The 24682-nt window shown below is 39.5% G+C and overlaps 1 protein-coding gene across 1 annotated transcript in view; it reads left to right on the top strand.

Annotated features, from left to right (window-relative positions):
* Nucleotides 1–24682, top strand: part of TTC27 (tetratricopeptide repeat domain 27) — a 177032-nt gene that overhangs the window by 97572 nt on the left and 54778 nt on the right. Inside the window, exon 13 of the mRNA XM_001106562.4 lies at nt 19614–19841. Coding sequence (XP_001106562.2) covers nt 19614–19841 — 228 coding nt within the window. The remainder of the gene's footprint in view (nt 1–19613; nt 19842–24682) is intronic.

The following is a 24682-nucleotide window of genomic DNA, read 5'->3' as shown; positions in this document are numbered from 1 at the left end:
GTCACTTTAAAAACTGACACATTGAAATCATATGTTAAATTTTGGATTAAAAATTCAAAAGACTTAAGTTGACTACACAGGCAAGCAGAGTAAAGCCCACAAATTAGATCATTTATACCTACAGTCAACCTTTTGCCATCACCCTAAAAAGAGCAATAGTGGTTCAAGCATGTGTTTTTCTTAAATACCTTCCTAAGTATGTCTATTTTAGATTAATAGTGAAAGTTGCATTTCTTTCACTAATCAATTAATGGCAGTGAAGGTCTTTGAATTGTATTGACTTAAGGAGAAACCAGAATAAGAACAAAGTTTTACTGTGGAAGATTATCGACTGGGCATGGTGGTTCACACTTGTAATCCTAACACCTCGAGAAGCTGAGGTGGGAAGATCGCTTGAACCCAAGAGTTCAAGACCAGCCTGGGCAACCAAGTGAGACCCCATCTCTACAAAAAAAAAAAAAAAATTAAAAAATTAAAAATTAGCTGGGTGTGATAGTGCATGCCTGTAATCCTAGCTACTTGGGAGACTGAGGGAGGATGATCACTTGAGCCTGGGAGGTTAAGGCTACAGTGAGTTGTGATCACACCACTGCACTGCAGCCTCTATGACAGAGCAAGACCCTATCTCAAAAAAAGATTGATAGAGTTATAATATTTTTATCCTGGAAAAGAACCCCATAAACATCCATTCTAGCTCCCTTCTTCTGTAAATAAGGAAAGGTTTCCCTTATGATTTGCTTCAGATCACAAGCTGGTTATTGACTACTTGTAAGGTAGTATGGCATGGTGGCTAAAGGCATAGCCTCTGGTCTCTGGCTGCTGGTAGTCAAATGCCAGCCTTGCTTCATGCTAGCTTTGTGATGTTGGGCAAGTTGCTTTCATCTTCCTTGTCTTAGTTTCCTCATCTGGAAGCACTTAATCTATTTGCTTTATAGGTTTTTGTGAGATAATGTGTGTAAAGTACATACAATGGTGTTTACCTCATAATGTGACATGAGTGCTTGCTGCCATTACTTGCTATGATTCTATGAGATGTTTTTTCTTCATATTTTAATGTCTCTAAAATTGGAATGTATTTAACAATTGATGGCATCTTCCTTTTGCTCTAAGTCAGGTGACTGTCCTGTCAGATTGTCCATACCCATGCATGTGAAAGCTAATTATAGCTACATTTAGGCCACCATTTCAGTTGAGTTGTGGACACGGTGTCAGCACTACATATGTTGTGTTTAATTGCCATTTAAAATATCTTCAAAAGGATTTCATTATGATTTGGCACTGAAACAAAAAGTTATTGAATACAGAGAAAAAGAAAACCAAAGTAGAGAAATGAAAATTTGGTGTTACTGAAATAAACATTTGCCACTGGGTAAATCATCCCAATTCCATTTACTTTTCTTTAAAAGCAGCAACCAAGTGCTTTATGGGAGCCAAGAAAGAAGGATACCCAAAAGTAGATGAAGCTTTGTTTTGTACTGAGATGTATAAAGAAAGGTTGTCATTTAAAATGTCAAGCAACGTATTGAAGGCAGGAAGAATTGCCAAATTTTTCTGAATAGATTGAAAAAAATCAAAGCAAACAAGAGGCATTAGGTTATGAATTAAAACCATTTTTTCTTTCATTGACAGAGTTTGTCTTACAACTGATAGCATCTCAAATTTAATGAAATATAGTAATGTATTTCTTCGGCGACTTAAATATCTTTTTAGTGCCCATTGTCTGACACTAAAGTAGTACTCAGATGTTTGTTTAACAAAGGAATGAGTGGATGAATGAATATCTTGACTTCCAGTCTGATGTAGTTCCCGCTGCATCATTCTTTACTGTGCTAGTCTTTTTACATTGGCCAGGAAATAAGTAATAACTTTATATAAAAATATGGTAGTTTCTGAAATAGTAATATTTGAAATAAGCAAGTTGGTAAATCACAAATACTCAAAATATATTTTAGAATATTAATTTAATTATTTTTAGAAAGTATGGAAAGATGAGACTTTCCTTAATTGCAGGAGAAAAAACATAATGAATCCATCCCCTTCAGAGAAGGGATTTGACTATGTCTCCCTAAGCAGTTGTGATGATTATTATTTTTTTAAATGTGTACACGACCTTGTAAGAATTGTCTGTAATAGGCTGGGTGCCGTGGCTCACGCCTGTAATCCCAGCACTTTGGGAGGCCGAGGCAGGTGAATCACGAGGTCAGGAGACCATGACCATCCTGGCCAACATGGGGAAACCCCGTCTCTACTAAAAATGCAAAAAATTAGCCGCGCGTGGTGGCAGATGCCTGTAGTCCCAACTACTGGGGAGACTGAGGCGGGAGAATGGCGTGAATCCGGGAGGCGGAGCTTGCAGTGAGCCGAGATCGTGCCACTGCACTCCAGCCTGGTGACAGAGCGAGACTCCGTCTCAAAAAAAACAACAAAAAAAAAGAATTGTCTGTAATAATGACAAATGCTTCTGTTTCTAAATCCTCTAGAAAATGTGCATATTTACAATTTTAGACATGTATAGTCATCTACTTTGTCTTAAGTTTTTTGTGAGTTTTAGCCAAACACCCCCCAAAATCTTGATCTTAAAAGTTGATTTTAGTATTTTATTTAACCCATAAAAGACCTCCTTTACCTGTTTTTCTTATGCTATATTTGCAGATTTTTTTAACCACAGACCCTAAAAAGTTTTGCCATAATTTAGAAGCAAATGTTTTATTTCTAAAACAGCTGATATTCTTTTGGTCATGTGCCAGTAGTTGTCACCACATTTTGATTTAACTAGAAGTCTGTGAAATTGTAATCCTTGCATTTAATGCTCAATTGGCATAATTTATTTTTGAAAGGTGAATTTGGAGAAATGTTTAATTCTAGTTATTTTGTTCTGGTGCTCGTGTTTACACCCTGCTGTTGTAGGGTGTTAGAAATTCTGGCTTAGAAACTACCTGCATACATTCTTGTTATTTAATGACCACAGGCAAAAGAGCTAAGATTAATTTTGCTAGACATTGGTATCAGAACTGGTTTTCGCCTGTTAGTATTTAGTATTTAAAGGTTATCTGACCCACTTACAGCAATTTCCCCTAGCTGATGGATGTATTCTTCCTTTGTTGAGCAAATTTGATTCTAAATGAGAGACAAAGGCTGAGGGTGAGTGGTTAGGGATAGATAAGGGTTGGGACCTCTCTTGTTTTCTCTTGTTTCTAGGAAGCAAGGCTTCCCTGAGATTACATGGTCATATCTTTTATTATGCTGCATTTGCAGATCATTGTAATCATGGACTCTTAAAAAGTTTTCCTTTAAATTGCAAGTTAACGTTGTATTTCTAAAACAGCTGAGACTTTTTTAGCAGTTGGTTTGAATTTCCTGTTTTGGGGGCTTTTTTTTCCCTTGTATCCTAGAGATTCTTTATACAGTTTAAAAGATTTTCCCAGAAGTTCTTTCCCCACACTATAACCAGAATAGTCTTCCTAAAGACAAATTTGCCGTGTCATTCTCACCCCAAGTAACTTCTCTCCGTTTCCAGGGTTAAGTCTGAGCTGTTTCGAATGAGTGGCTTACAGACAATTTTATTTATCTATCTATCTTTCTTTTTATTTATTTATTTATTTATTTATTTATTTTTTAGAGATGGAGTTTCGCTCTTGTCGCCCAGGCTGGAGTGCAGTGGCACGGTCTTAGCTCACTGCAACCTCCACCTCCTGGGTTCAAGCGATTCTCTTGCCTCAGCCTCCCGAGTAGCTGGGATTACAGATGTGTGGCCCACACCTGGCTGATTTTTGTATTTTTAGTAGAGATGAGGGTTCATCGTGTTGGCCAGGCTGGTCTCGAACTCCTGACCTCAGGTGATCTGCCCGCCTCGGCCTCCCAAAGTGCTGGGATTACAGACGTGAGCCATTGCGCCCAGCCTCACTTTATGATCTGGCTCCTGTTTCCGTTGCCAACTGCATTTTCTCCTTCCTCTTTTACCCTGCTTCATACCTACTCTGTCATCCAGGTTGCACCTGAAGTTCCAGCAGAACTTTAATAACTTGAATGAAACTACTTGTAAGTTCTTGATTTTGCAGCACCATCTCACCTCAGACCTTTGTAATTGTTGTTGTCTGTCTAGAACGTTTGTCTTCCTTCAGCTAACTGCTACTTATTCTTTAGGAGATTGCTGTCTACAGAGAGCCTTCCCAGATACTTTCCTCCCACATTTTGTGGTGCTGTCCACCTGTGTACTCCTATAGCACCCAAACTACTCTGGTACCCCATTTGTTGGTTCATCTGATCTACTAAATGTAAGCTGCTTAAGAACCAGACCCGTGTCTATTAAAATAAACAGCTGTTGGCCAGGCGTGGTGGCTCACGCCTGTAATCCCAGCACATTGGTAGGCTGAGGCGGGTAGATCACGAGGTCAGGAGATGGAGGCCATCCTGGCTAACACGGTGAAACTCTGTCTCTACTAAAAATACAAAAAAAAAAAAAAAAAAATTAGCCAGGCATTGTGGCACGCGCCTGTAGTCCCAGCTACTCGGGAGGCTGAGGCAGGAGAATCACTTGAACCTGGGAGGTGGAGGTTGCAGTGAGCCGAGATCGCGCCACTGCACTCCAGCCTGTGTGACAGAGCAACAATCCATTAAAAAAAAAAAACAAAAAACAGCTGTTGCCCCAGAACCTAGCAAAGTTCTGGCATGTAGCAAGAAGTCAATCATATTTGCTGGATGAGTAACTAGTAAGTGATCACTGAATAGTTATCTCATTGAAGCAATCTCCATGTAGGACACTCCTTATGAATACCTGCAGGTGGCAGAAGATACCTCTCCAACCACTGCTTTACTCTTCTCTCTCCAAAAACAAATTATGAGATTCCTCTGCTCCCATTTCAACCTTCTAACTTTAGGAGTAGAAATAGGAGCAAACCTTCAAGAATTTTGATTCTTGCTCAGTAAATGCTGAGGACACTGTGAGCATATTATTATGTAATGCTATATTTTGAGTGCCTTATATGTACCACATTCTTTATATAATTATTTTATAATTGTCATATGCTATTCATAACAACCCACAAAATATGGGTTGTTTTTGTCGCTTTACTGATTAGCATTACTAAGTGGCAGTTTTGGAATATGAGCTCAGACCTTTCTTTCCTTTAAAGCCGGTACCCCTTTCCCCACACCTGCCTCCTGTCATGGTTATTGTTAATCCCTTAAAAATTGGATATTAGCTTTGTAAGTTAAAACCTGTTGTGCTCACTTGATTGAGAAAAATAGGCAAAATAATTGAAAATATAAATTGGTAATGCAAATAAGAGATGATCAACTAATTGAATAATAAGGCCTGTTTTTAATTACTCTGTTTCATATTGGACCTTGAGTATTTATGTTGGCAAGTAACTTTTAAAAAATCAAGCCAGAGCATGGTGTTGTCACACATATAACTGTGAAAAACAATTAGTGAACATTTGGCTCCATGAGAGAGTAAGTGGGAGTAGGCACCACCACACAGAAGTCTAGCTGGGAGTGTCTGACGGGTGGGGCAAAGCGTTTTGCACTTGTCAGCTCTCAGTTGCTGCTCATAGAATAAGAATTTAGACTAGGAGTAAATTGCCATTCTGCTAAAAGGGTTGTTCTTGGTGAGAGTGAAACGTGCTTTGGAGTTCTGTCAGCTGTGCCCCTGTCATCTTTATGTACTATATTGAGGACGTAGAGCACCTTTCAGTGGTCAGTCTCCCTGTTGAGAACCAGCCTCTTCAATAGAATCAGAATCCATTTTTGCTCTCTGCTTCAAGGTAGAAGGCTAGAATTAGACTATGGCCAATGTTTTGTGAGTCCCATGTGTGCCTTTTTTTTTTTTTTTTTAATCCTAAAGCTGTTGTCAAGAGGCCAAATCTGGCTAATTGGGGAACCTTAAGTTCTTAGCCTGCCTTTTCTCCATTCCCCTGGAGCAAACCTGTGTTTATTAAGCCTAATTTTGTTCTTTATGTAGTCCTCAAAGATGCTCTTCATAGTTGGAATCATTTCTGGGTCTAGAGCTTGTTTTTTTCCCCTTCATTTTTTATGTGGAGGGCTTCCTATAGTTGTTGATCTGCCAGTTTCGCTTCCTAATATACTGACCAGATGCAAGATCAGATAAGAACCACTCTTATCACACATTAGAATTTTAATTCTTTCCATTAATTCACAAAATTTCCGCTAATTCACAAAGTTTAGGCACAGATCACAGCCAAAAAGGGTAGTTTGTTTTGATCATTCCTTCTCACTCAAGTATGAAAAATTTTCCTGAAATATTTTGTCTACCTTTTCACTGGAGGCTTAGCTTCATTTTTCACCCATATTCTTTACCCCAAACCCAAGGCTTCACCTCTGACAGAATGCTTCCTGGAATCCTAGTAGTGCTTAGGGTAGGATCTTCCCTCCCGCAAATCTCAAATTTCCCACATAGCAACTTGTAGAAAACCATATCATCATAAATATAAATGAGCCCCAATATGGCAGGTTTTCAATATATTAGTTCCTTTGCTTGCACATATCTGAAATTCTCAGTTTTCAGCACTGGACTGTTTGATCAGAAAATACACCACCAGGATGGGGAACCCCTCAAATACCCAAAATCCCCTTTCAGGCCATCAATTTTGCTCCTCTGTGTTTATAGTCCTAAGAAGCGTTGCTTCCTAGTTATCACTATTTGGTTAGAAGGGCATGTGAAATTCAGATTCTGTTATATGACATCTCTATTTACTAGGATAAATTTTTGTTAGATCTGTCCTAATTTAGTCATATGGTGATACTCAGTATTGATTTTAGCTAGAGCATGTCACCTAAAGGAGTTCTCCCGTTGTTCCCAAATGGGAAGGATCTTTTATGTTTCTGTTTAGAATCTGAAGGACCTTAGAAAATACCATTAGCCCTTTGTGACTTTAGTATTATTTCCAGTTGAGTTCATCCGACGTTTATAGACTACCTACTGTTTGCTGGATAAGGATATTCCAAAGATGACTAGTAGACAAAGCTTACTCCCAACACAGTTATAGTCTGATATGATAGATACACATGAGCGAATATTTTAGTATGACAGTGCTAAGATAAAAGTATATACAGATTCCAAATTCTATGTGGCTCTCATATTTCTAGCTACATATTTCTTTCTCTGCTGTCCTGTTCTAAAGCAATGATCCCCTTGGTTTGTATCTTGCATAGATTCCTTTCTGTGATTTCTAGGGCTCCTGTGATTTTCCACACTTTTAATAAAAAATCCAATGTTTGGTTGAAATTAGCCTAATGTGGAAAAATTTAGTTTTGATCTTCTACTGTCAGTAATTTTTTTCTCTTTGACCTCACTTTCTTGCTTCTTCTTGGCCAAGTTCTGTAATCATCTATTTAAATAGTTGATAACGGCAATTTTTCTGTTTTTGGAGAAACTACACAGTTGACCAGTGTGATTATTTATGGAAAATATTAATGTTCCTCGAAGCTCTTTCAAGTCCCCTTTTCCTAGAGGTAGGGCAACCTCAAGTGTCTTGCTTTCCAGTCTGGTTTTCTAATGGAAGGAGTTGAGGAAGAAGATAAACAGTTTAGGGCTTACTGCTTCGTTCAGCCTCTCTGAGGTAGGTAAGCCAAAAATGAAGAACAAACTCTCAAAATGTTAGTTTAACTTGTTCGTGGTCATTCATTTAGTAAGTAGATTTGACATTTGAACTATCTGATTAAAAGCACGTACATCCATGGCCGGTCGAGGTGGCTCCCGCCTGTAATCCCAACACTTAGGAAGGCGGATCACAATGTCAGGAGTTTGAGACCATCCCACTAACATGGTGAAACCCCATCTCTACTAAAAATACAAAAATTAGCTGGGCATGGTGGTGGGCACCTGTAATCTCAGCTACTCAGGAGGCTGAGGCAGGAGAATCGTTTGAGCCTGGGAGGTGGAGTTTGCAGTGGGCCAAGATCATGCCAGCCTGGGTGACAGGGTGAGACTTCGTCTCGGAAAAAAAAAAAAAAAAAAGCACATATATCCTCACAGATCTTCTTGTAGTTGGAAGTCTATAAACTTGATTATGCAACACAATTTTTAAAGCAATATGTTAAAACTCTTTTGATTGTAAAATAATTAACACATACTAGCTTAGGCAAAAAAGGAAGTTTTATTGGTTCTTACAACTGAAAATTCTAGTAGACTTCGCATGAGAGCTCCTGCAGGGGCTCAGATGATATCATCAGGACTTTGTAGCTCTCTCCCTGAGGCAGACGTCATGGCCACAGGAAACCCAAGTTAGTAATCTCAGTGGAAAAATATAGTCAATTCCACATCTCTAAAGAAAGATCCAGTGGAAGACTGAAGGGCTTGAGTCATGTGCCTTCTGCCCTCTCATCTGATAGGAACTACCTGGACCACGCATGGAGTGGGTTTTCCTCAGGGAAGAGGAGTTCAATTTTCAGAAGATCAGGGAAGGGATGCTAAACAGGAAAAAAGCAACTGTGATGTCCACTGTGGGGTGGGAGTTTAATGACCTAAATCTGAAGTTGCAAACTGGCAGCTTATGGGTGAATATAGGCCAGAGAGGCAGTTTGTTTGCCCTACACAGTGTTTTGAAATAAATAAATAAATACATACATAAATATTTTAAGGATATCTCACCTAAAAAAATTCTAGATTTCTTGGCCTCTCTTAAAGAATTGAAAGATGTGGAAACACTGAGCGGCCAGAGTCCCACATCGGTGTCCTAACTGGCTGGAGCTAAGCAGTGACTCTTTCCTTAGGATGCTCATCTACCAGCCCACTACATTCATCTCAAAAATTGGCATGCATCTCTGGGCAATTTAGGGTATGACCCTTACTCTAAATAGTGCAGGTTTCCCTGGTCAAGTAAACAGCGTGTTATTCTGGTTATAATCACAGGTTCTGCTTAAGTCTCGGCCAACTTAGCTTTATGCTGAGACTCACTACTTACGCATAGTCATTGCCGGAAAAAAGTATTAAAATTAATAATTAGTTATGTGGGATTACAACAGATTGTTGAAACAGCTTAGATTTGTATGTATGTCAGTGGGTAATGATCTTTGGAGTTTGCATCTGACAAGATTTGTCCAAGCGCTGCAGGTTCATGGCAATCAGTTGCCCATTTAAATATGTTTTTGTTTGTTTGGGGAATGTATTTTTATTATTTTTAATAGACATTTAGATGGAAAGTTTCTTGCATCGTATAATAATGCACATCTGGCCGGGCACAGTGGCTCACACCTGTAATCCCAGCACACTTTGAGAGGCCGAGGCGGGTGGATCACCTGAGGTCAGGAGTTTGAAACCAGCCTGGCCAACATGGCGAAACCCCGACTCTACTAAAAATACAAAAAATTCGCTGGGCGTGGCAGCACATGCCTGTAATCCCAGCTACTTGGGAGGCTGAGGCAGGAGAATTGCTTGAACCTGAGGGGCAGAGGTTGCAGTGAGCTGAGATTGCGCCATTGCACTCCAGTCTTGGCAACAAGAGTGAAACTCCATCTCAAAAAAAAAAAAAGCACATCTGTATATTCCCGTGGGGAAATAGTAACCCATAGCCAGAAATTCTAAAGCTTTTGCATTCTGTGAAGATTTCTGGCCATTCACATTGTGATATTGCAGAAGTGATGTTATGTAGGCCCTGGTACTTTATTTATGTTCACTGGGCACATCTTTTGTAGCTCATTATTTGGTCATAAATTATGTAAATTGAGTGGATAAGTGGAGGAAGACAGAGAAAACAGAACATTTTGGAAAGAGTGAAGAAGAATGAGGAATGCAATATGACTAGCTGAAGAAAGGAAATACTGCAAGCATTGCCCTTGGGAAAGATAATTTTGTTGGCAGAAAGAAGAGGTATACGATCTCAAGGAGAAAGAATTAACTTATCTAACACAAAAACGTGGGATAGAATTTGAGGAAAGAAGAAGTCAGTTCAGACCAAACAGGGTGACTGCTCTGGTGTTTCTCACCTTCTCTGGAAAACTACACACTCTGGCCCTTCAGACCCATCCTGCAGTGAATAGAATATCCGGAACTGATACTGTTGGGTAGCAACAAGTTACACACCATCCACCATGTTCCTCATTCTTAAAAGAGTTGTGGTAGCTGGGAATTGGTGGAGGAAATATATGAAATCCTGAGTACCCTAGCATTTCCAAATGTGAAGATTTTCCTGCTTATGATTTCATTTTTCATTTGTATACAGATGCTTCTTGACTTACAATGGGGTTACCTCCCAACAAACCCAAGTTGAAAATAATTATAAATATAAAAAGCATTTAATACAACTAACTTACTGAACGTCATAGTTTATCCTAGTCTACCTTAAATGTGCTCAAAACACATTAGCTTAAAGTTGGGCAAAATAATGTAACACAAAACCTGTTTTGTAATAAAGTGTTCTGTATCTTATGCAGTTTAAAGTGAAAAGCAGAATGATTTTTTGAGTGCTTGATATACAGTGCCTACCAAATGTGTATTGCTTTTTTACCTTTGTAAATTTAAAAAATTGTCAGACCATTGTAAGTTGGGAACTGTTTATATTTATTTTGTCTTCTTTGCAATGGTTGCAGAATACTAGGTATTAGACTCTGGTAAATCTTCACAATCTATAATATGGTATAGTTTGAAGTAGAATAAATATTTGTAGAGTGGTGTTTTTAAACAAGCAGATTCTTTGAGAGTGTGATTTGATGTCTGAGCCTTGGATCCTATTTTCAGTGTAGGATACCTGGGGAGTATAGTATTTCCCTGTAATCCTTTTTATTTCTGTTAGATTGATAGTAATGTCTCCTCTTTTCTTTCTAATTTTAGTAGTTTGATTTTAAAGATTTAACTTTTGGTTTTTTTATTTTCTCTATTATTTTTTGATCCTCTGTTTTTTAAATTTATACCCTAATTTTTATTTCCTTTCTTCTGCTTGCTTTGGGTTTAGTTTGCTGTTCTTTTTCTAGTGACTTTTGGCAGAAGGTTAGATTATTGATTTGAAAACTTTTTTTTCAATATAGGCATTTATAGGTATAAATTTCCATTGAATCAGGCTTTTGCTACATCCCATAAGTTTCAGCATATTTTGGTTTTTTTTTATTAATCTCAAAGTGTTTTTAATTTTGTTGTAATTTCATTTCATTGATTATTTAAGAGTATATTGTTTAATTTCCACATAATACCTTTTGTTATTGATTTTGAATTTTATCCCAATTGTGGTTGGAGAACATACTTTGTATGACTTCCGTCTTTTGTCTCAACATTTGTTGAGACTTGTTTTGTGGCCTATCATATAGTATATCCTGGAGAATGTTTATATGCACTTGACAAGAATGTGTATTCTGCTGTTGGCTAGAGTGTTCTTTAAATGTCTGTTAGGTCTAGTTGGTTTATAGCATTATTCAAGTCTTCTACTTACATCTTTTGTGTAGTTATTCTGTCCATTTTTAAAAGTTAGGTATTGACATCTCCAAATACTATTGTTCGATTATTTATTTTTCTTTTTAGTTCTTTCAGTTTTTGCTTCATGCAATTTGGAGTTCTTTTAGTGGCACATGTATTTGTGATTCTTACATCTTTCTTGATGGAATGAACATTTTATCATAAAAATATGCCTTTGTTCTAACAATTCTTTTTTTTTTTTCTTTTGAGGTGGAGTCTTGCCCTGTTACCCAGGCTGGAGTGCAGTGGTGTGATCTCGGCTCACTGCAGCCTCTGCCTCCCGGGTTTCAGCGATTCTCCTGCTCAGCCTCATGGGTAGCTGGGATTACAGGCGCACGCCACCATGCCCGGCTAATTTTTGTATTTTTAGTGGAGACGGGGTTTCACCGTGTTGGCCAGACTGGTCGCAAACTCCTGACCTCAGGAGATCCGCCTGCTTCAGCCTCCCAAAGTGCTGGGATTATAGGCATGAGCCACCATCCCTGGCCTGAGTTATATTAATGCCTGTACTGGGGATTACTTAAAATAGTTGATTTTAAGTGTTCGTTTAGTAAGTCTAATATCTGGGCATCCTCAGGGATAGTTTCTGTTGATTACCTTTTCCCTGTATAAACATACTGTCTTGTTTCTTTGTATTTGTTTGCCCCAACTGTTATTTACCACCTCAGGCAACTGCAAAATTAATCAGTCATTTCTAGTTGTTTTTTGAAAGGCTTTTCACTGGGCAAGCTTAGAATTAGGTCAAATAAAGACAGTCTTGCAAGTGACCTTTTCCAGGGAACCACTAGACTGGGCATATGATGACAGTTTTCCGGGAATGCAGTTTTAAAAGTATTTCAAATCCATTCTGCCCCCTCCAGTGGCTGCCAGGCCACTAGTTATCACGATGATTGCCGGCTCTTGGTTTTCAAGGCTACTACAGAACTGGAGAAGAGGGGGTTGGAATGGAACAAGTTGAAATGCCATGAAGCTTGCTCTTCTTACCAAGATTTAGCCGTTTCTCTTGAATAAATGCTTCCTGTATTATTGCAAGTCTTTGGTTAATTTTCAGAGTTCTAAAAACGTTGGTTCTGACACTTTGGGCCAGTTTTCTGGTTATTTTATAGTGGAGGGAATTTTCAGATGTCCTTATACTGTTATGTCCACCTGTGGAATAGTGTTGAACCTAGAATCAAGTTCCTGCTTTTTAACTTAGTGTTCTTTGGGTTGTGGGTGACCAATTGACTAAGAAATCTAAGCTTTATTTCCTTCTCTCAAAAATGGGCATGTTAATGTATACTACTTGGAATTATTGTAGGGATTACTGCATTTAAGAACGAACTGGATAAAAACTAACCTATATATTACTACCAAATGGAAGAATACATAAGTTTAAAAGGTAGAAGTAGGAAAAAAAAAAGATTTTATCACTTAGGCCTGTTTTATGGAAGCAGAGCCACTTGAGTATTTTAGAGAATAAGGGGCTTACTAAAGGAGTTGAATCTTAACACACATGTGAGAAGAGCTAGGGAAATGAAGGTATGGAAGAGGGAATCAGAAGATCAGGGCAAGAATCATTGACTAGTTCACTTGACACATTGGCACAAGTGGGTAAGTCAGAACTTAAGGGAAATCCAAGAAGCCAAATACTTTCAGCCATTGAAATGGGATCATGAAGCAGGGGCTTGTGGAGGGATCTATGGAAAGCCGTTATATCTATATAGCTATTAACCCTGTGAGTCCACACAGCAAATGTCTCATGGGGGCCTGAGGTTGCTGTAGGTCAGCAGAGCCAGCAGTTGGAAGGACAAGGTAGACACACAGAGCATGGGATCTGGGATCTGCAGAGCATCTCCACATCTTGTTTGTTACCATATTAGACCATGACAACTTTCCAAGAGTAAAGGCTGTTGCTTTACTTCTGCCTTTCAAATCCTTAATAGGTTCTCCCATGATGAACTCTAACATGAAATCAGAAGGAAAAGGGATTTTAGGAAACAGTTTCCAGTTTAAGCAAGTTGACATAGCGTAATCCAGTACATATGACTATGCAAGGGTTTAGTTGTTTAACTTGGGAATTTACTTATTTGGAAAGTTGCAACATACTAGCAGGTACAGATTATTCCATAGACTGTGTTACATAAAGAAGGGTTTCTGACATGGGGAAACTTTTTAAAAGTTTCTTCAAATGGAATATAAGATATTAAAGCATTCTTACAACATATAACATTAAATATTTAATTTAACAAACCTTGATTTGTTTAATAGATGAGTTCCTTAGAGGCGATATATCAAATGGATTTTTATAAATTCAAGATTTCCCTAAGTATTAATATCAACTATATGATAATTTTTAATTGGTTTTCAGTTGACATTGGCACAGAAGTTTTTTAAATCTTAGTTTGTGTTCTATTAGCATGATGTCATCAAGGCCATGGAATGTTGAGACAATCAAGTTCCTTGCAGATTAAATTATATCATAAAGTCCATGTTGTTCTGAGGCAAGATAGGACAAGTGTTCTTCTCTCTGTGCTGGTAAAAGGCTGCTACATCTGGTGTTGTCTGGTTATTGTGTAGAGAAAAGAACATTTGCTGTATCAGTACCCTGCTTCCCATGTAATGATTTATTCCAGCAGAGATTATGTCCAGAACAGTAGCTGTAATCAGAGCCACCACTATGTTAAGTTTATCATAATCCATGACATTTTCCAGGACCCATTTTTGTTCTGCTCAGTTTAAATGGGTAGGTTAAACCACACACACACACACACACACACACAGACACACACACTCACACACACACACACGTTTTTGATAATGGCACCAATCTCTGGTTTACTAGATATGCAGTGTTGCTTTGAGTTTACTCTTTTAATGAGAAGAGTACACTTCAGGGGCTTTTGCTTGGCCCTTTATACTGTAGTAGCACTTACTAGAGGATCTGCTGGTTGCTTAATATATCTAATTCACTGTACATTTACAGTGGAGGGAAGAGAAGGGAACTAGAGAAATCACCACCAGGTAGATTCAGAAACTTACTGGGCCTACCATGGGATGGATAGACTTTCATTAACCCAACCACTCATCATGATGATATTCTAAGTCCCAAAGGGTTAACATTAAGAGCTAACCCTAAGAAGATGGGGTATTTCTATTTCCCCAGGATACAATTATTTGGCAAATATTTATGTTTACTTCTTGGGAAAATGCTAGAGAAGAGCTATGATATATCCTTGTTATGTTATTCCAGAGTCCTTCCTGAATGGTATTGGCTTCTTGTTTATTTTTTGTAAAAGGCTGTGAGTCTTTGAAGTGACTCAAAGATAGGAACTGGGTGAGAGACAATGTCTTAGCGTGGAGACTCAGGTCAGGCATCTGGTCTCCAAACCTAGAATTTTTTTAATTTAATGTCATACATATCAAGTTTGAACTTCATCAGCTGCCCATCTAGTTTGGAACTGAAGTTTCAGGATCAGTCAGTCACTACTCAAGTAAGATCCATGCTAGTCCAACCTAATTATCTAATTATCACTCTGGCCATGCTTATTGCAAATAACTGTGCTCATCATGCTTCTAGGTTCAGTGCTATCAGCAAGTCTCTCCCACCCTGGGTTCTAATTACCCCCATTAAAATCAAGAAACCCTTTTCAACAAAGGACCTCCATGCTTTTCCCCAGCTTACACGGAACATCTACCATAGCACTTTTCAAAAATGCTGGTTCTCCCATTTAAAATGTAAAAGGAATATCCTCTTGGCCTTGTTGGGGACATAGTTAGGGGTAGATGAGCAGGTTGCAAGTGATAAATTGACAACAGCCTTTTTGTTCTAAGTTGTTGGATGCCTTCCTGTACATTACACAAAGGAATTTCTGGCATCTCAACTTTGTTTAGTTTTGGCCACATTTGAGTCCAGATTTTAGTCAAGCAGTTGAGCAAATAATTTAGAACCATCCCCAGCTGCTTGAGTTAGCACTGCGAATCAAAAATTTCTGATGAATATCTTAATTCAGCCTGATTTAATTTATGATCCTTTTTCTTTCTGGTCTAGCATGGTTAGAATCTCTTTTACCATATGGTCCCAAGGTTTTCCCTCTGTAAATTAACAAAATGAACTGTTCTTTTTGCATGTTGGTTTATTTTTATGTCTGGAGGCAATGAGGGATGGAAGGGTACAGTCATTATGGTGTCTTTAAGCAAAGTAGCACTAGTCTTATTAGATACACTCTGCTGGTATAGGAAACTTAGTAGATTTGGGTAATTTCTGTTATTTAAATCCTTCCAAATGTCTCCATTTAAATCCTTGGATCCTTCTCTTTCATAATCAGTGCCCTTTTCTGCTCCTGGCCAGGATGAAGTAACTGGTACTAGACTTACCCTTTCTTTAAACAATGGTTGCAGTTCCTATTGCTGTGTAACAAACCTACGCAAAACTTAGTGGCTTAAAACAACAGCAATCATTGTTTCTCTCTCATGGTTTCTGTAGAACAGGAATTTAGGAAGGGTTTGACTGAGCAGTGGTCTGGCATCATTCATGTAGTTGCAATCAGATGGTGGCGGGTCTCGGACACTTGGAGACTGGCTGAACAGCTGTCTTCATCTAATGTCAGGGCCTCTCAGTGGGATTTCTACACGTGAATTAGCTAGGGCTTCTTCACAGCATGGTGACTGCAGGGAGTAGGGCTACTTACCGAGCAGCTCAGGACTCCAAGGAGGATTCCAAGAGAACCACACAGAGGCTGATTGGCCTGTTATACGCCAGCTTTGAAAGTCGCATAGTGTCACTTTTACCATAGTCCCACGCTCACCCAGAGCAATCGCTAAAGAGTATAAAATGATGTATAACTGAAAGCCAATAGAGAAAATAAAATGGAAGACTAAAGCATACTCGATTAATCCAATCAAATACCCTAACTTTTTTTTTTTTTTTTTGGAGACAGAGTGTCTCTCTGTCACCCAGGCTAGAGTGCAGTGGCTTGATCACAGGTCACTGCAACTTCTGCCTCCCACTCTGCCTCCCAGGCTCAAGTGGTTCTCTTGCCTCAGCTTTCTGAGTAGCTGGGATTACAGGTGTGTGCCACCATGCCCAGCTAATTTTTGTATCGTTAGTAGAGACAGGGTTTCACTATGGTGGCCAGGCTGGCCTTGAACTCCTGGCCTCAAATGATCCACCCACATTGGCCTCCATTACAGGCTTGAGCCACCGCGTCGAGCCCAAATGCCCTAACATTCACATAGAACTAGTGAAACTGGGCCGGGCACGGTGGCTCACACCTGTATCCCAGCCCTCTGAGAGGCTAAGGTGGGCAGATCACTTGAGATCAGGAGTTTGAGACCAGCCTGGCCAACATGGCGAAATTCCCTCTCTACTGAAAAATACAAAAATTAGCTGGATGTGGTGGTACATGCCTGTAATCCCAGCTACTCGGGAGGCTGAGGCTGGAGAATTGCTTGAACCCGGGAGGCGGAGGTTGCAGTGAGCCGAGGTCATGCCAGTGCACTCCAGCCTGGGTGACAGAAGCAAGACTCCATCTCAAAAATAAAAATAAAACAAAAAATAAAAATAAATAAAAAATAAAAGAACTAATAAAACTGAATTCATTCTACATTTTAATTCAGCTATCCTATAGGAGCAGTATCTACCTACTTTTGATTTTGGCTATACCAGGTTGGTAGCTGCAGGGGAAAATAAATTCTTCTAGATAATCATAGAAATTCCCTGGTTCTCTGACCTGGGGGATTTAAAACACTGAATGTCATTTGCTTTCTTTGAGCTGTCTAGTGAACTTGGAAACAGCCAACTTACCTCACAGTTGTTGTATTCCCTCATAATCTCCTATCACTCAATACACAAAGCCATGCATTAGGTAGGTGTCTTAGTTCCGTTACCACACATGATAACTTAAGTAATCCTTTCATCACGGGATATCATGGACTACCAGTGTTTCACCCCCTCATGATCACTGCAGCCTCTCTGTCTTCAAACCCAACCAGATCAGATACCAATCACATATTTCCATTTGCCCTAGGAGTACATTGCCTGAAATGATTCCTATACCCAGTTACTATAATGGTCATTGTTTAATTACAGACCACTACAGTACACTGTAACTGGCTAAAGCTCAAAGAAATTTATTAGGTGAATTGGCTTCCAGAATTTCTAGGGTGATGTGGGTACCATACCGTCAATACCTGGCTGTCAAGAGATATGCCTTCAATCACGTGGTAAGATGATTTCAGCAAAAATTCTGCTGCGGCTACAGTCTGTGGTTGTAGGTGACTAGAGTTATAGTTAGATACTTTAATAGCTATTGTATTGTGTTTGAAGAGAGGAATTACATGGATTATATTCTAAAACTTTATGTTTATTTTGCCTATTTGGGACTTAGCATTATTTTTTCTTAGAAACTGTTTTATAAATTCCAGTTTCACTTTTAGATTAGGTCTAAAAGCATACATAACCTGTACTATATCAGAAATGCAGAGGAGCCAACATCCAAAGACACTTTTAGAAGCACAGTCTTCTTTTAAAAGATTTCACAAACATTAGACTGCTTAAGGAGTAAAGATATGCCCATCTAAAGAAAATCAAACGTACAGACTTTCGGATTGCCAACTGATGTATGTTAGGGGCTTTAAAGTCTCATTTTAGCTACTAAAGGATGGCTTTCCTAGATATGTACATCCATTTTGGCAATGGCTATCTTAGCATCCTTGGCAGCACCACTGCTGTTTACGTGAAGATGTGTGTATGAGGATGCAAAGTAGACCTGCTACTGTGCTGCTCGCTCTATGTTGAAATTTATCAGAAGTGGGGTGGTGGACATGGCGGTGGGAGGGAGTTGAGGAGTGGTGGCAACAAGTACACAATTAGCCTGAGTGATGAGGTAGCTCCAAACTGTGGACATACGAGAATAATGCCGAAGTCTGTGCAGTGTATTGAGGATGACTTTTAATTTCTAAAGTGAATGGGCTGTCTGGAATCAGATAGGTCTAGCATGAGCAAGTGTTATCTGTGAGGTAGGATGTAGTTTGATTAAGAGGTACGTTTTAAGCAGTGCCTATTAAGTTGTATGTAAATGTATATACAATTTAATAGACATTGCTAAAAATCCCTCCTTTATAAATTCCTCAGTGACCCCAGGCTCCCTAACCATACCATTTTGAAAAAGGAGAAACATGCTTTTCATTGCCTTTGGGTAGAGGTGAATGAAAGAGACTGCTGTAAAATATGGTCACAGTGGCGACACCTGGCGCAGGTAATGGGTCCACCTGATACCATGAAGTAAACCTCTCTTCGGTGCATTTCCTTGAGGAACCCAGAGGGCCAGTGAAGCAGTGTTCCCCTTTTATTCCTCGTTCCTTTCTTTTACTTGCACCTTAGAGGCATACCTCTTTTTGTTGCATTTCACTTTATTGCACCTCACAGATACTGCGCCTTTTACAAATGGAAGGTTTGTAACAACCCTGTGTCAAACAAGTCTGTCAGCACCATTTTTCCAACCACATGTGCTTACTTCATATCTCTGTGTCAGCATTTTTTAGCAATTAAGCTGTGCACATTTTTTTTTTTAGACATAATGCTATTGCATACTTAACAGACTACAGTATAGTATAAAAACAACTTTTTTTTTTTTTTTTGGAGTCAGAGTTTCACTCTTGTTGTCCAGGCTGGAGTGCAATGGCACAGTCTTGGCTCACTGCAACCTCCACCTCCTGGGTTCAAGTGATTCTCCTGCCTCAGCCTCCCACCCAATAAACTGGGATTACAGGCAGGCAACCGCCACCATGCCCGGCTAATTTTTGTATTTTAGTAGAGACAGGGTTTCATCATGTTGGCCAGGCTGGTCTTGAACTCCTGACGTCAGGTGATCCACCCGCCTCAGCTTCCCAAAATTCTGGGATTCCAGGCGTGAGCCACCACTTCCGGCCAAAAACAAATTATATATATCCTAGAAACCAAAAACTTTGTGACTTGCTTTATTGCAATATTCACTTTATTGCGGTGGTCTGGAACCAAACCTGAAATATCTCTGAGGTATGCCTGTATTTATTTTGTATTGGTCCTCTTACTCAACCTGTGTCCTTGATGTGTGAAATAAGAAATCTCAAACGTTGAAAATAAAAATTTGGATTGTGTGAGATTAAAGATGTGTATTTGCTAAAAAAAAAAAAAAAAAAAAAATAGCAGTTAGTCGCTCTTAAGCAATTTCATTATTTCTATTGTTTCTAGGCAGAAGAGATCCTTAGACAAGAGTTGGAGAAAAAAGAAACACCAAGTTTATACTGCTTGCTTGGAGATGTCCTTGGAGACCATTCTTGCTATGACAAAGCCTGGGCATTGTCCCAGTACCGCAGTGCTCGTGCGCAGCGCTCCAAAGCCCTCCTTCATCTTCGGAACAAGGAGTTTCAAGAGTGTGTAGAGTGCTTCGAACGCTCGGTTAAGATTAATCCCATGCAGGTTAGACAACTCAGAACCCCCTGCTGCTCTCAGTGCTTGTGCTGTTCTTTGGATTTGATCTTACAGAATGAGTATCCATTTTCTAACCTGATAACTGGTGAGTTTGTTTTTGACAGCTAAGAACTTAGTCTCTAATAGACTTCTTGCTTGTTGTAAACTTGCTTGTTGCAAAAAGTGGATAGGTATGTTTTTTTTAATTCACTTTCTATTACTTTAACTTTCTGTTTCATTTTGTTATTTTTTCCCCTTCATTGTCCTTAGCTATTGACATACAACTATTAAAATTAGGTACAGTTTTGAGCAGATAACGTTAGGAAGAAAATGAACAAGAGTCAAAATTGCAGATAGCATAGGGCTTTGCAAGTATTTGCTGAAATCAGTAATGAAAGAAAAACCTTTATATAAATAGGATAATGTATAGAATGGATTCTTGATCATTTTAAGAAAAACGTGTATTTATATACACACAAATAACTTTAAATGTTAAAAAGTTTTTAAAGGTTTGAAAAAACAATACAAAAGGGTCTGGATCTTTAAACTAAGTGACATGATAAATCCACAGGAGTGGACCTAATTTTGAGGGAAGAGAGACTAACCTTATTTTGTGCTTAATGATATTAAGTTATCAGAATGTCTTATTATTAGAAATGGTCATTTTTTCTACCAAACTTTATTTATAACTGCCTTCCCATTTCACCAATCAAAGGCATGTATAACTGTCAATCATGGCTCTTGAAAAACATGCACACTGATTTGCCGTAATCACCAGTTAAAATACTAACTTATAATTAGTGGCTAATGTTCACCAAGCACTTACTGTGAGCCAGGTAACTCATTAAACATTTTGCTAGTATTCGAATCTAGATGGTCTGATTCCAGAGCCTACACTATCTTTTTTTCTTTAATTGTGGTAAAAAACATAGAAAAATTACCATCTTAACCATTTTTAAAAGTACAGTTCAGGGCCAGGCGTGGTGGCTCACGTCTATAATCCCAGCACTTTGGGAGGCCGAGGGATCACTTGAGCTCAGGAGTTTGAGACCAGCCTGGGCAACACAGTGAGACCTCATCTCTGAAAAAAATAAATAAATAAAATTAAATGAAAGTACAGTTCAGTAGTGTTAAGTACATTCCCATTGTTGGGCAACCAATCTCCAGAACTTTTTCATCCTGTAAAACCAAAACTCTATTCTCATTAAACAACTCCCTATTTCCCCTTCGGTCCCCATCCTGGCACCTGCAACCACCATTTGCTTTCTCTCTTATGATTTTAGCTGTGTAACTATCTTATGATTTTTACTAGGTAACTCGTAAAAGTGGAATCATACAATATTTGTCCTTTTGAGACCGACTTATTTCACTTAGCATGATGTCCTGAAGGTTCCTTCATGTTGTAGCATGTGTCAGAACGTCCTGCCTTTTTAAGGCTGAATAATATTCCATTCTGTGTACATACTTCTTTTTGTTTACCCATTCATCTGTTGATGGATACTCGGCTTGCTTCCACCTCTTGACTATTGTGAGTAGTGCTGCTATGAACATGGGTGTGCAGAAATTGTCATTTTTGAACTGGATAACTGAGGGAATGCCTTTTACATTGAAGAAAATCAGAAGTGCGTTTTTTAAAATGACGGATTGAGCTAATTGCTTACTTTCCGTACTCTGGATGGTAAATATAATTAGAACTTTCCAAATCAGGTAAAAAGCCTGGAGAAGAGAGTAGGACAGCTGTAAGTACAGAATATCAGCAGAAACTAATGGGTGTATTTGACAGCAAGGATGCTTAGAGTGTACTAAGGAATTGTTTTTTGTTGACAGTTGGCTCTAACTCAGTGGTTGTCAACTGGGGATGATTTTGTCCCCCAGAGGACATCTGGCAACTTACGTAGTCATTTTTGGTTTCGGCAATGGGGAAGTGTGGGGATATGCTACTGACATCTAGTGGGTAGAGACCAGGGATGCTGCTAAACATCCCATAATACACAGCACAGCCCCCTACAATAAAAATTATCTGGCCTATCATGTCAGTAGTGCCATGGTTGAGAAACCCTCCTCTAACTTGATTATCACTCTATTTTTTTTGGTGGGGAGTGAGGGGTTGGTTTTTGGTTTTTGGTAGAAGGGAGAACTCACTCAATATTGTTTTTAAAATTTTACTTTTCTGAAAAACTGTATCATATCCTTGCATATCTTGGAAGCTTCTGCCTAAAGTTTACCCTAACTGCGATTGCCTTATGACTGGATTAAGTTCCCTCCCTTAGCCTGCCACAATCTCAGTTAAATCAGTGCCAGGCACCTCACAGACATGAATTGTTCTCTGCAGCCCACAGTCTGTTGTCAACATGTTAGCATTATCCTTTTCCTTCTGCCTCACTGGCAGCTCCTTCTCAGGCTCCCTTGCTGGTTCCTAAAGGCTTAGTCCTTGGACCTTGTCTTTGTCTGCACTTACTTCCTTGATTTCATCTAGTGCTGGAGCTTTAAGTTCCAACTATACACTGACAGCTTCCCAGATTTTATCTCCACTCCTGTCTTCTCCCCTGAACTCGACGCCAGTGCTTGACTGCTTACCCGATCTTTGATTTCATCTAGTGCTGGAGCTTTAAGTTCCAACTGTACGCTGACAACCTCCCAGATTTTATTTCCACTCCTGTTTTCTCCCCTGAACTCGACGCCAGTACTTAACTGCTTACCCAATCTCTCCATTCCTCACTCCAACCTAGCATTTCCAGTATCTGAAGTGTTCTCCCCATTCCATAATCCCTCTTCCTCCCAAGCTTATCCTCATCCCTATAAATAGCAACCCCATCCAACCTTGGAGTCATGCTTAATTCCTCTTTCCCTTATACCCCACATCTAATCAATCAGCAAGTCCTAGCAGATCTGCCTTCAAAATATGTCCAGAATCAGACTGCTTCTTACCACTTCCTGTCATCCTGGTCCAAATCCCCATTGTCTTGCACCTGATTAATTGTGTTACCTCCTGCCTTTCTTCTTGCCCATCTGCCTATTCTCAAAGGGCATCCACATTTATCTTTCAAACTCAGGTCAGATATGGTAATACCCAGTCTCTTAATGGTTCTCAAGACTTTCCCCAGCATCTAGCTCCCGACACTTCTTCTCCCTCCTTCCTCCAGTTCTCCCCTTTTCTCACCCCACATTGCCCTCTTTGTTTTCTGAATATGCCAGGCACATTCCTGCCTCTGGGTCTTCCTCTTGCTCTTCCTCTGCCTGGAATGTCCTTCTTCCAGATATCTCATTCAAGTCTGCTGGAAGGTCACTTTCTAGGAGGGGCCTTCCATGATCTTTCTATTTAAAATCATACTCCCACCTTATATTCCTAATTTTCCTTCCCTGCTTTATTTTTTTCCATAGCACTTATATATAGCTTACCTCTTTAAAAAAGTTCTGTTTTGTCTTCACTAGAATGCAAGTCCCATGAAGATGGTAATTTTCATCTGTATGGTTCGTTTACATTTTCCTAGTGCCTGCAAAAGTGCCTTGTACATATTAAATATTCAACAAATATTTGTTAAATGGGTGAATAAATAGTATCTTCAACTACTTTTTTTCAGTCAGATATATTCTAATTGTCTGCCCTGCACATAGCACTGAGCCAAAGAATGAAGACATAGCAGCAGGTCAGCAGATAGTCCCATTTGTACCCTGGCAATCTAGTGAAGCAAACACAGACAGAGCTAGCTAACAATAATGATGCGTCAAAGAAATACCTAGCAATTTATATGTAAAGCACTAGTTATATAGAGGCCAAAGAGAACATTTCTATCTTTGGTAGACAATGAAGAGAGGATGTTGGAGTTAGCTTTGAAAGACAGGTAGGAGGGAGACCAAGACGGGCGGATCACGAGGTCAGGAGATTGAGACCACCCTGGCTAACCCAGTGAAACCCCGTCTCTACTAAAAAATACAAACAAACAAACAAAAAAACTAGCCAGGTGAGGTGGCGGGCGCCTGCAGTCCCAGCTACTCGGGAGGCTGAGGCAGGAGAATGGCGTGAACCCGGGAGGCGGAGTTTGCAGTGAGCTGAGATCCGGCCACTGAACTCCAGCCTGGGTGACAGAGAGAGACTCCGTCTCAAAAAAAAAAAAAAAAAAGAAAGACAGGTAGGACTTGAATAGGCAAAGAGGGGAGAGGTTGGGGCATTCTAGGCAAGTGAAGAGTATGAGCAAAGCTCTAGAAACACAGAAAGAAGTGTGTGTGTGTGTGTGTGTGTGTGTGTGTGTGTGTATTTGCAGGGGGAACAGAGGTTTGGTGAAGAGGTTAGTTTTTTAGGGTGGAAGGAAGTTATAGTGGGAACCCTAGACTGGAGCCAGGTTGTGAAACATCTTCAATGTGAGTCTAAACCATTGGGTTTTTTATTTGACAGATAGAGAGCCATTAAAGGGTTGATTTCTTTGGAGATTTGTTTTAAATGAAGGAATGTGGTGTGTAAAGAGGTAATTCAGGAATATTGTTTTGGCAACACTGGCTGTGGGAGATTCTAGATGGAGGCTGAGTTAAGAGACTGTAGCAATAGTTTAGTTTTTTGGTTTTTTTGTTTGTTTGTTTGTTTGTTTGTTTTTTGAGACAGAGTCTCGCTCTGTCACCCAGGCTGGAGTGCAGTGGTGCAATCTCAGCTCACTGCAACCTCCGCCTCCCAGGTTCAAGCGATTCTCCTGCCTCAGCCTCCCAAGTAGCTGGGAATACAGGCATGTGCCACCATGCCCAGCTAATTTTTGTATTTTACTAGAGACGGGGTTTCACCAGATTGGTCAGGATGGTCTTGAACTCCTGACCTTGTGATCTGCCCGCCTCGGCCTCACTAAGTGCTGGGATTACAGGCG

Source organism: Macaca mulatta, chromosome 13, assembly GCF_049350105.2.
Source record: "Macaca mulatta isolate MMU2019108-1 chromosome 13, T2T-MMU8v2.0, whole genome shotgun sequence".
NCBI classification, from domain to species: domain Eukaryota; kingdom Metazoa; phylum Chordata; class Mammalia; order Primates; family Cercopithecidae; genus Macaca; species Macaca mulatta.
The sequence above is the reverse complement of the archived record's forward strand: the minus strand, read 5'-3'. Positions and strand labels throughout refer to the sequence as shown.